The sequence below is a fragment of the Thunnus thynnus genome, chromosome 7 (genome assembly GCF_963924715.1).
Source record: "Thunnus thynnus chromosome 7, fThuThy2.1, whole genome shotgun sequence".
In the NCBI taxonomy this organism is placed as follows: Eukaryota; Metazoa; Chordata; class Actinopteri; order Scombriformes; family Scombridae; genus Thunnus; species Thunnus thynnus.
The window spans coordinates 17405198-17418073 of record NC_089523.1 but is presented as its reverse complement, the minus strand read 5'-3'; the positions used below and the strand labels follow the sequence as shown (position 1 = coordinate 17418073).

General features: G+C 41.7%; 2 protein-coding genes across 2 annotated transcripts; one reads left to right on the top strand and one right to left on the bottom strand.

The window, feature by feature from the left end:
- Positions 1 to 243: 243 nt before the first annotated feature.
- vtna (vitronectin a) lies at positions 244 to 4862 on the bottom strand. Its single transcript, XM_067594642.1, has 8 exons — positions 4775 to 4862; positions 3390 to 3509; positions 2830 to 3291; positions 2601 to 2740; positions 2366 to 2522; positions 2101 to 2253; positions 1458 to 2006; positions 244 to 591 (listed from the first exon to the last, which is right to left on the bottom strand). The coding sequence occupies exons 1-8, from the start codon at positions 4830 to 4832 to the stop codon at positions 470 to 472; spliced, it is 1761 nt and encodes a 586-aa protein (XP_067450743.1). The 5' UTR covers positions 4833 to 4862; the 3' UTR covers positions 244 to 469.
- A 1550-nt stretch (positions 4863 to 6412) lies between these two features.
- On the top strand, positions 6413 to 12393 carry sarm1 (sterile alpha and TIR motif containing 1). Its single transcript, XM_067594634.1, has 10 exons — positions 6413 to 6625; positions 6986 to 7578; positions 8425 to 9043; positions 9138 to 9350; positions 9458 to 9549; positions 9637 to 9963; positions 10115 to 10304; positions 11076 to 11197; positions 11527 to 11629; positions 12117 to 12393. Exons 2-10 carry the CDS (start codon positions 7115 to 7117, stop codon positions 12165 to 12167), a joined length of 2181 nt encoding a protein of 726 aa, XP_067450735.1. The 5' UTR covers positions 6413 to 6625; positions 6986 to 7114; the 3' UTR covers positions 12168 to 12393.
- The last annotated feature ends 483 nt before the right edge of the window (positions 12394 to 12876 follow it).

Here is a 12876-nt window from a genome sequence, read left to right as displayed (position 1 = left end):
CAGTAAAGAACTCTCTAGATACAATTATATGGCACCACAGAACTGTGAAGACACAACACAGACATGACGTCTCTAACATAATGTAGCCTAAAACTGACCTGCTACTTGCAAGTTTAGAAAATGTGATTTAAAACAGTTTTATTTTCCCTGAAGCTTTTGCACATCTTGATCTAGTTGCATTTACTAAAGTAGGTCTGCTGATGTTGAGTACAAAGGAGAAAACTCTGCAGAATATCAACCATCTGAACTTTGGCCAAGATAAGGCCGACCACATTGCTGAGCAGCAGTGTGCGGACTTTTATTGATCTTCAATATTTGCTAATGTTGACCAGTAGCTGGTTATGTCTTACACTGAGCCAGTGAGACACACTTTAACAGCCAACAGCAGCCTGTTTGAGCCAAAAAGAATGATCTGTTATGTACAAATTTTGTCCAAATGATTATATTTAAATACCTAAAATATTTGAAACTACTTCTTCTCTGCTCCAGTGGTGTCGGAGCAGCCGAGCCAGTACTGGGCGATGGATCTGGGATATGGTGGCACGGCGTGGTCAACTCTCTTGGTGCTGAGGTCCACTCTGTAGTACTTAGCTGGAAAACACATAAAACAGTTTATTTATATAGCACATTTCATATGACAGGCATAGACTCAATGTGCTTCAATGCTGCTTTATAACATGTAATAGTTTATAAATTTCATCACTGTGGTTCATCAAAACACATAAAGCAGATAACGGTACTGTGTATCACTAAAAATGTGTCAAGCAGAAATACTTAAAAGGTACACAAAAAGAAGAAGTGAGTGTGAAGGGGAACTGCAGTGATTTTGTGTTTCTTTGTCATGTGGACAAACACACAGCATGTGAAACTAGTTATAAAAAAGCCTCCTCCTCCTCTCTGCGTCTGTAACTCAACTCACAGAGGTTTTCTTTCATCACCCTGTCTGTCGCTGTTTTCTGTCCATATTAATTTGAACAAAGAATATTTTGATGTTTGGATTTCATTCTTCACATTTCATTCAGCAAATGTAGTTTCCATCCATGCTGAGGAGGACCATGAAGACCAGGGAAATACACTTGATGTTTTGGTGAAATGAATGATTAGTATGTTGGCATTCATCAATCTCATGAAGCTCTGGCAGCGTGCCAATGGGTAAGACTGTTGGGATATGTTAGTCAATCAATAGATAACAACAACAAGTTTGAGAATTTGTTAATTGTTTGTCATTTAAACCACCAAATATTCATCACTGTTAAATAAATAACTGTGGCATTTGGAGTGTTGATCAGATAAAACAAGCAATTTGGAGATCTTGAAATAAGGATTTTCCACTAATTTCGGACATTTTATAGACTACGCAATTAATTGATTGTACAACTAATCAATAGATAAATTGATAAAGGGTATAATTGCTAGCAGCAGCTCATATTGTATATAATGTTTTTCTCTGCTGTTACCTCCTTTAAAGAAGTAGACACTCTGCATGGGCAGATTCCTTGGGGTCAGATCGAAGAATGACCTGTCATCTCTGCGGTTGTCTCTGGAGTCATAGTTGCCTCTGTTGTTCTGGCGGTAACCGTCTCTCCGTCTGTCCTGATCCCAGTCTTGATCCCACCGTCTGCTCCAGTCTCGTCCAAGCCTCTCCTCCAATTCCATCCTCCTCTCTGCCATTCTCAGACCCATTTCCATCCCCCTTTCAGCAAAGTCCCGGCCCATGTTCATCCCCTGCCCAGCCATGGAGCCCCAGAAGGGTGAACGGCTTTGTCTCCTGCGACCCCACTGCTGGTTCCACTGTTGTCCGTACTGCTGGTTCCACTGCTGTCCGTGCTGCTGGTTCCACTGTTGGCCTTGTTGTTGACCCCACTGCTGGTCAGGCTGGTCGTTGCGGTCTGGCACTGAGCTCCAGGGTGAGACGTAGATTCTGCCGGCCATGGCAGCGTCTACTGGAGATTTGAGGCCCTTCCAGTCCTTGTTAATGAAGTGGTGTTTGTCGTGATGCTGAGGCACTAAAGAAGGTTAAAAACAAATTAAGATGCAAACATTTTAACACCTGCCCCTTACCCAAGAGAAGCACAAATGATCCATAACAGCAGAACTCACAGTCAGAGAAGAGCTCACTGAAAAAACGCTCATAGTTGTTGTAGTATAGGTCAGTGTAGCGTCTGAACAGTATGGATGGAGAACTCTCGGACAGTCTGATACACTCCTCATGGGATGGCTGGTGCAAAAACTCATACAGATAATACTGATCACCTGGTAAAAATGGAGAAATTAAAATATCTCAACATTGAAGTAACTTTATGTAAGGTGTATGATGAAAGAAATGACTGAATGTATACATAAATAGCTTAAAATCTGGTTGCACCTTTGAAAAAATACACCTTCTCTTTTCCATGGTGATTGGAAGCAGGGAGGGCAAACGCTGCATCCACATGATCAGGAATCTTGTCAAAACCCACACTGATATCTCGAGGATAGTCATCATCCAGCACGCCGTTGTCAAACCTCCAGTACTTGTTTCCCTGTCGAAAGATTTTGACTCATTTAAGCATTTACATTATCATCACAACAGAAGTCAGAGATTGAATTTCTGTCCCCACCTTGAAGATATAGGTCTTCCCCTGGCAGTTGACACGTGTGAAGGCGGCATCAATAGGCCCTCTGATGCCCCACACATCTTTTATGAGCTTCGGATAACCAGGGAGCACTGTCTTCTGGTCAAGTTCAAAAAAGTAGTCCCCTAAAAAACACCAAAGAGAAAACACCCACGTTACCATCAATGCAATTCCTCTACAACAAGAAAGTTTGTCAAATGTAAAAATTTCCCACCTCTAAAGGCATAGATGGAGCCATTTTTTAGCTGCATGAAGGAGTCAAAAGGCCTGTTACTGCAAGTCTCAGCGTCCGGGTCAGGGGCTTCAGTGGTGGCCTCTGTGGGCGGAGCGGTGGTCGTCTCAGCTGCCGTGTCAATCTCAGTGGCTTTGGTTGTGATGGGGACCACCTGCGGTGTGGGTGGGACTGTGTGGGGGACTCTTTGAATTGTTGTATCTAACACTTGCAGAGGTTTGGTCATTTCTAGTGTGCTTTCTGGACGTTGTGTTGCTCTGTGAGCAAAGTCTGAGATGGGTGGCGGTGTGGGCTTGACCTGACGACTCAGAACAGGGGGCTTGACCTGACGACTGGTAACAGGAAAAGACTGGTCATGTGTCGAATGTTCAGGGGTTGCAGTGATACTGTCCAACTGCTCACTGTCATCGTCATCCTCTGCAAACACAAATGTATCTCCGCGAGCTGAAGGGAGAAAAAAAAAAGTAATATCAATTTGTAATTTTCACTAGCCCACAATATTACTGAATAGATTTAAATAAACTAGCAGAGAGGTTTCTTACTCATCATGCCACAGGTGACGTCAAAGTCGGAGCAGCAGCTCTTGTAATACTTGCACATTGAGTCACACTGGCACGTCTTCTTGGAGTCAAAGCCATTCTCACAGCGACCCATACAGGACTCTTTAGATAGAAATGACAACGTTAAAGAGAAAATGATCAGTGGAAACACAACATAGATGCCGAACGTGAAGACAATGGAGTAGAAGCACTGCTGGGTCTTTGTGGAGGTCACATACAGAAAAGTGCTCTGTGCTTCAGGTAGCTTTCCACAAGCTTCTAACAATAAATTGCTGGATTTTGGCCTTCTCCTCCTGACGGAATGGGTGTAACTGAGTCAGGTTCGTAGGCCTCCTTGCTCACTCACACTTTTTCAGTTCTTCCCACTATTGGATTGAGGTCGGGGCTTTGTGATGGACACTCCACTGCCTTGACTTTGTTGTCCTTATTAAGCCATTTTTTCCACAACTTTGGAAGTAAGCTTGGGATCATTGTCCATTTGGAAGACCCATTTGTGACCAAGCTTTAACTTCCTGGCTGATGTCTTGAGATGTTGCTTCAATATAGCCACATAATTGTCCTTCCTCATGATGCCTTCTATTTTGTGAAGTGCACCAGTCCCTCCTGCAGCAAAGCACCCCCACAACATGATGCTGCTACCCCCGTGCTTCACAGTTGGGATGGTGTTCTTCAACTTGCAAGTCTCCTTTTTCTTTCAAACATAACAATGGTCATTATAACCAAACAGACCAGAGGATATTTCTCCAAAAAGTAAGATCTTTGTCCCCATGTGCAGTTGCAAACTGTAGTCTGGCTTTTTTATGAAGATTTTGGCAGCTTACTTTTGATTTTCCCATAATGTCAAGCAAAGAGGCACTGAGTTTGAAGGTAAGCCTTAAAATACATCCACAGACACACCTTCAATTGACTCACATGATGTTAATTAGCTTCAGAAGCTTCTAAAGCCATGACATAATTTTCTGTAATTTTCCAAGCTGTTTAAAGGCAGTAAACTTACTGTATGTAAACTTCTGACCCACCGGTGTTATGATATAGTGAATTATAAGTGAAATAATCTGTCTGTAAACAATTGTTGGAAAAATTACTTGTGTCATGCACAAAGTAGATGTCCTGACCGACGTCCTAAAACTATAGTTTGTTAACATGAAATCTGTGGAGTGGTTAAAAAATGAGTTTTAATGATTTCGACCTAAGTGTATGTAAACTTCTGACTTCAACTGTTGACGCTGTTTTGGTGATGATCATCCCTTACTGTAACATTATAATACTATACTTACACATGAAACCTTAACGACCAGCAACCATCCAACATGTTCCAGCTACAAATCCTTTCTGACCTTTAAAAATGTTTTTATTTGTGTACTTACCATCTGCAGCCAAAGTCTCAGCGATCAGAGCGAGCAGCAGGGCGGCCCACAGCCTCATGTTTCCTCTACTGTGTGAGAGGACAGAATGAGACAGTAATGGTGGACCATGCGCTCCCAATCATTGGAAACATGTGTCAGTCACCCCACTTCCTTGTTTGCTTTAACCTCATTTGTGAATCTTTTCTACTTGAGCAAACAAACAGAGACACAGAGAGAGAAGAGATCGATACAAAACAAAAAGTTTAAGCCACTGTGTTTTTTTTGCACTTTTATGGGTCATTCTGTGATCACAGAGCAGTGATTTTTCTCTCTGCTGTGGCAATAATACAACTCAGTCAGCAACATCCCCTTGTGTTATTTTATTGCTCGCTTTACGAACAAGGTGAGACATGAATTAAGCTCTTAACCTGGTGTCACAGTGTGTGAAGACAGGAGAGCAAAGTACTTTCATGTTATGCCTTCTGGTAAAATGGTTTCAAACAGCGTAATTAGCTACTAGTGTTTTATAGATGTCAAAATGTCAAATAAGGGATGCAAATATGTCTTTATGAGTGTGTGTGTGTGTGTGTGTGTGGTATTTGAAGCTGCCGTTGTTTTTTCATAAGTACACAGATCCATCATGTGATGACTTTGTGGACAATTTTGATTTCAGTTTAGAGAAGATTTAATGTCATTGCTTCGCTAAATGATTCATGTTCACAAACAAAGAAATTAAGAAACAAGCTTTGGGCAAAGAAGCAGCAAATATTCTTGACTGACAATGACATTTAAAGCCCCTTCAATGCCACAAAGAAACTGAAACTTGATGATGAATACCACCTCTGGTAGATCAGCAGTAACAAAACCATGGATGAATTTTTTTTCACTTGGGGTACTTATTTTTTTGAAGATATTTTGAAGTTTTTGTGTCATTTTAGACACAGTTGTATTGTCTTGAAAGGAAAACCTGCTGTGTCCATCTCTCTCTTGATATTGACTTAATTACAGTTAACCTTCTTGTAACAGAGTAGATATTTCATGGATTACACTTGCATCCTTTTTAAAACATGTAGTCTTATTTTAAATCAATACAATTTTTAATGAGATACTGTATTCATATACTTTCCTTGTGACTGTAGCCATGAAGTACTGAGGTCACGAGTCTGTGACCAAGTTTGACCACAAAACAAAGCATCTAAAAAGTTTTATTTATCAGGATTTTTCCTTTTATTCATTCAGGTGACCCTTTAATTATATTTTCAGCAAATTTTATTTCCCACATGAAGGTCTAAACAGTGTTTCAAAGCCCTCTCTTGACTGCCATGGATGAAACTGTAGTGAGGAAATAATGATTTCATTCTTTATTTGTTTGTTTGTTAGCCAAAAAACAGTCACATTTAAATGTATTGAGTTTAAACATACTGAAATGAGCATTTAAAATACCTGCCATGTTAGTTTTATAAAATGGTAGAATGAAAATCCCTCAAAGTTTCTAAAACCTGTAAATGACCTTATTTTATATAATATTCTAAGTAAATATTTGTTATTTCAGAATATCCATATTAAGGAACTACAGATGTTGTGGCTCTGAGGTTTTTCTCCGGTTCCTCCAGCAGAGGGCCAGCAGCGTTTACAGGCATATCTCAGCATAACGAGCATGCTCTGACCAGCTGTGATGCAGGGAGGAAAGGGGGGAGGATGAAGGGGGCTCATCTTCCTGTGGGCTACATCAGCTGGTGTGGGCGGTGCAGACCCTTGAAGACACATGCAGCTTGCGGATGCTGACCGAAGGATGCGATAGGTCATTTGCACCTCTTGGGGAGCGGTGTCATATTTTATATTTTTTGCAAGAAACGACCCACGGATGCGGTGGTGAGAGAAAAACTGCATGAGAACAACAGGCCTTCTTTGTTTGCAAAAGCTCACTGAATACAAGAGAAAACAAAGACAACAACAATCTGTTTATTCCTCCGGAATAATTTGCATGTTTAGCCTTTTAATGTGTTGAGATTTTGCCTGAGGACACTTTGCAAACAGATTCATTCTTGCATCGGGCGTCGCTTGGGATAAAAGACACAAAAGCAGCAGCTGTTAAAGGCAGGACTATGCTTAAACATACACGGAGCTGGTCTGGATCTGCTTATGAGTTTTTATGGGATTACTGTCAGTGATGAGATCGAGAGAAAGATGATGCAATTTGGTGAAATCTGTCTCTTTTGATTTACTAAACAGGCCTCGCTTGACGCATCTCTAGGAGTAGTTTACAAGAGGGACACACACTTAAAAGGGGTTTGAGGCCTTTGTAAACATCTCAGCATTGAAGGATCCACTGACACTGATAACACTTGTTTGCGCTGGTGGATGCTCTTCTCTCTGACGCTCTTCCTGTGGAGGCTCTTCCGACATTTCTCCATCATGTTCAGCTCAGACAGACTCACGGTGCCAGATTATGTTAGCCGGCTCCAGAGAGGGAAGAGCGGCTCCGCTTCCGACCCGAAAGCGGTCTCTCCGGGGATCAACGCCGACGTCCAGGCGGTTTTGGATACCGCACTCCCCGCCCTCCGCTGCGCCATCAGGAGGCTGAAGACAGGCAAGGAAACCTCTGATTCAGATGAGACCCGCAGAGCCATAGCGGAGATTTTCCAGCTGGTGGAGGAGGCCTGGGTTTTACCCACTGTAGGGCGTCAGGTGGCCGAAGAGATCTGCAACAGGATCCGGCTGGATGGAGGCCTGGAGCTGCTGCTACAGCTCCAGCAGACACCAGCTGTAGAGATCACCTATGAGTCTGCAAAACTGCTGGAGCAGATACTGGTCTCAGAGAACAGGTACAGTATGTACAGGGGTAAACACAACATCAACACTTGTATAATAAGTGCAACTTGAACAACATAGCAGTCCACATATAAAAAGTAACCCCTTTAAAGCTTTTCATGATCAGTTTTTGTTGTCACGGAAGGGTTCATTTGTCTTAAAATTGTGTTTTGTCTGTACTTAACTGCATTAAATTGTAAGGGGTTTCTGGTTTTTGTACAGGGATAGATAAAACAAGACACACACACATCCTACAATATAATGCAATACAATAAATAGTAAGTAGTAATAGTGTTTCTGCTGTATGATTGACCCAGGACAAAATAACCATGATCTAGTTGAATCAACACCTGTGACACAGTCATGACAAAAGTTGAACAAGCTTTACAAAGGTTATTGCAAGCAGTGTTCATGTTACATCAATGTAACCCCCTATTTGTTTTTAGGTCTTATTTTCATTATGTATCATTTTTTTCAATTAATCTATTAATTGATGGGTCTATAAAATGTCAAAAAATAGTGAAAAAATGCCAATCAAAGAACATGTTGTTTCTCCAGCAATCAGTCTAAAATAAAAAGATATTCAAAAATCAGCCTCACAATTTAGAAGCTGGAACCAGTAAATTATCCATTTGATAAATGATTATCAGAATATTTGTCAATTAATTCCCTGTTGATTGGTTAATCAATTAATTGACAAATTATTTCAGCACTACAGTAATTGATGTATAACTTTTGTGTCACCAAACACACTGTTTATGCCTTCAATGATGATAATTATGAATTGTGGTCAGTCAAGCTACTGTACCAGATAGTTTGGGTCGAGTTTTGTTCCCATATTGCCAAACTTCTCTTGACAGGGATTATGTAGCACGTCTGGGGTTGGGGGTCGTCCTCAACCTGACCCGACAGCAGGAAGACGCTCAGCTGGCTCGCAGCGTTTCAGGGATCCTGGAGCACATGTTCAAACACACTGAGGAGACGTCCGTCCACCTCATTACTAACGGTGCCCTGGACACCCTCCTCTTCTGGTGTCGGGGCACAGACCCCACTGTGCTGCGCCACTGTGCTGTGGCCCTCGCTAACTGTGCCATGTACGGAGGCCACCGCTGCCAGCGATGGATGATCGAGAAACAGGCAGCTGAATGGCTTTTTCCGCTGGCTTTCTCCAAAGAGGATGAACTCATTCGCTTCCATGCATGCCTGGCTGTGACTGTGTTAGCTACAAACAAAGAGATCGAGAAAGAGGTGGTAAAATCTGGAACCTTGGAGCTGGTGGAGCCGTTCATTGCATCTTTGGACCCAGACGACTTTGCCCGCAGTTTGTTGGACAGTGCAGACTGCATGCAGGGGAAGACGGCATCTGATCTGCAGCATCTCTTGCCTTTGCTGGATGGCACAAGACTGGAGGGGAAATGCATTGCAGCCTTTTACCTTTGTGTTGAGACCAGCATCAAGTCCCGTCAGCGTAACACCAAGGTACAATCACTGTCTACTTCTCATATAACTCAAACCTTTGGGTAACAACTGTGGCTTTATTGTGACTTGAGTTTTAATCTGTCCTCCTTTCAAGATTTTTCAGGAGATTGGAGCAGTGCAGAGCCTAAAAAGAATTGTCATGTACTCCAGTAATGGCACAGCCTGCTCCCTCGCCAAGCGGGCACTGAGAATAATGGGAGAGGAAGTGCCGAGACGCATCCTGTCATGTGTGCCCAACTGGAAAACCTGTGAAGTGCAGACCTGGCTGCAGCAGGTTGGCTTCAGTGCCTATTGTGATCGTTTCCAGGTATGTTAAACAGTTTATGCAGACTTATCGCTGCCTCCTTTCTCTTCTTACTGTCAGGAAATTCATTGGTGTGTCTGACATATTTAACTCTAACTCTTATTATACAGGAGCTGCAGGTGGATGGAGACCTCCTGCTGAACATCACAGATGAAGATCTGAAGACTGACCTGGGCATGCATGCTGGTCTCACCCGCAAGAGGCAAGTGGTAAAAACCTTTTCCACACAAGGATCTGTGCAAAAGTAAAACCAGTCTTACAATGACCTTTGTTTTCTTTGATCATCCAGGTTCCTGAGAGACCTACGTGTGTTGAAGACTTACGCTAACTACTCCACATGTGACCCAAACAATATGGCTGACTGGTTAGTCGAGGTGGACCCTCGTTTCCGCCAGTACACCTATGGCCTGGTCCAGTCAGGAGTGGATCGCAACAACGTCCAGCACCTGACCGATCAGCAGCTCGGGCAGGATTGCCTCATAGGCAACGGAGTCCACAGGGCCAAGATCCTGGATGCTAGTCGTAAGCCCCTAAGACCCTGCCACACAGATGCACGGCCTGCAGGGCCGGACGTGTTCATCAGCTACCGTCGGACTACTGGCTCGCAGCTGGCCAGGTCAGAACTCAAGCAGGATTAGTGGGGAAGGTCATTATTATAGCTGAGGTTGTATATATTAAAGTGTAAGATAAAAAACAAGTCTGTAAATTTACTCTGGTCCTGTGTTTTTTTTACATTTTTCATCTGCAATCTCTCCCCCCGCATGAAGTCTTCTGAAGGTGCACCTACAGGTTCGGGGATTCAGTGTCTTCATCGATGTGGAGAAGCTGGAAGCGGGCAAATTTGAGGACAAACTGATTCAGAGCGTCCAGCGGGCACGCAACTTCATCCTGGTCCTGTCTGCGAATGCGCTCGACAAGTGCATGGGTGACACTGCAATGAAAGACTGGGTGCACAAGGTCAGAACTCCATGTTGAAATAGGAGGTTTCATTATATCTTCATTTTTTGTCTTAAACTTTCACTATAATCCTGTATCAAGATGCAGTATTACGCATTTACGCTGATAAAGGAAATTAATACTGACAGTACCAGCTGATTCCTGAAGTGTGCATACGTTAAGCTTTTAATACTATATATTGATTTGTGATTTGATAGTGATTTGATTTCAAACATTCCAATACCTTGATTCATCCTGATTGATCCTAATTTGTCTGTAAACAGTACACACACCACGTAACCACCACTTACATATTAGCTTCAAAGTATCACTTCCAGATAACTGAATTAAAGCTCGTAAACTCGTATTACTCAGTTAATTAAAATGACAAATTAATTCAACAGGTGTGTGGAGATGTTTTTACTGGCTGGTGGAACAACCTCTCTACACAGTGTGATGAATAATGCTGTGACATTTTGTTCTTGAGCTTAAAAGACATTCATTATAGTAAATGCTGTAGCAATATTATAATGCATGGTGTTATGTTGGTCACATGTCTCTATCGGATCACTCTGTTACATAATTTCATGTAATCCTGTCAACTATTAGCTACTTTTAGATGTGCAAAATACATGTTAATGTCATAATTCCTTGCAACATAACAACATTCCCTATATGAGCTATTAGTTGAATTTACAGTAAAATAACTAAAACAAGAGATCAGATAACATTCATCATTTGCAGATGTTTCTAGACATCATAGACTCAAACATATTTTGATTTGTCTTGCAGGAGATCGTCACAGCCTTGGCTGGTAAGAAGAACATAGTTCCTGTCACAGATAATTTCACATGGCCCGACCCCATGTCTCTGCCGGAGGACATGAGATCAATTCTCAATTTCAACGGTATCAAGTGAGTCACTGATAAACTCTAAAAGCTCTGTGTGAGAAGCCAGATGTTGTTATAGGTCAACACATCTCTGCGTAACTGGGACAGGACATTTTGGTGCATGTGGTGTACATTTTAATGAGAGCGGAAATCCTTTTCACAACAGTCCCTTACACAGTCCCTTTTCACGCCAACATTCATCTCTTAAAGCCTCATATTTCTCGCATTAATATTTCATGGTTAACTTTTTATTGTTTGTGATAAGTGTTCAGCAAACCTGTAAAATATCCATTAGAGACAACTGTTTTGCTCATAATGCACATCATCAAATGTGTTTTCTTCCCTTGACACAGATGGTCCCATGAATATCAGGAGGCCACGATCGAGAAGATCTTACGCTTTCTGAAAGGGAACCAAGACCTAATCGACGGCCCGGACGGCTCCAAAGGGCAGAAAGTAAATAAACAGACATAAATGGAGTTTGACCTCAGCTGTAATAACTCTCAAACGATGCCAAATTCCACACAGCCTATTGGTGACCTGGCTGGCAGCTTTCCCTGCTCTGCCCAAACGCACGTGAAGCGATTTGATTATGTTTAGATGACATGCTTACAGAAACACCTAATATAGCGCGAACAGTAAGAGAAATTTAAAAAAGGGATTTCAGATTGTATATAAAAACTCCAAGCCTTTAATGTTAGGACCCTCATATGTGTAATCAGGTGCAGTATATGCCTTCTGTTTCTCAGGAAAATAACGGTGATTTATCAGCCATCACTGGCGGCCAGCAAAATCATCAATCGCAATTTCTGAAGCATCCACTAACAACAGCTTTATGCAATTGTCTTTTCATTAATTTTTTTAACTAGTGTGTACACTGTACATTCATAGGACCAAAGCAGGTCTCTGATCTTAATTACATGTCTGTTTTGTTTTTGTGTAGGTTGAAATAGAAAGGAAACCTTTCCTCGCAGATGCATCGAGCTGTTCATGATTTAAGTATCCACAGTGGACATAATCTGAGCTGGAGGCTTATATATTGTACAAGAATTAATGAACTATATAACCCCCAAATACAAGTACAGATTAAGGAAGTGTACAGAGAAATACCTACGTAGTAATTTACTGCCGACTTGAAAATGAGGATGATGGTTTCACAGAATGTCTTGTGGACAGCAGTTACAACATAGTGTAATACATTAAACTACCGTTTAATTTTCTGACTTGTGGTTTTATTCCCCACAGCGCTGGTGAGTAAATATTTGTCTGCTTGGCAATTGAAAATTTATCCTTATCCCCTCAGTGTATTGAATGAAAACAGTCTAGTACAGACGACAAGAAATCCAGCAATATAATACGCTGAGGCTTGTGAAACTACAAGAGGGCCTGTGGCAAATCACCTGTACACATAAACACAACACAGTGGTGCACCTGTGAAAATCTACAGTATAATCCTGCTTTGATGATGCTGATATTTATAAGATTAAACATTTAAGTCTTGCAAATTAACCAAAGCAGTCATCTGGGTGTATAAGTCATATTTTATTATTCAGTACAATTACTGTAGCCTGAAAGACATGTTTTTACGCAGCATTATATTGTATCTATAAAGCACTGGAAGGCTCAAAAACACATTCACAGAAGTTGTCTAATCTTGCCTTAATATTGGTTTCCTATACTGTTCACCTTATGGAAATGCATTC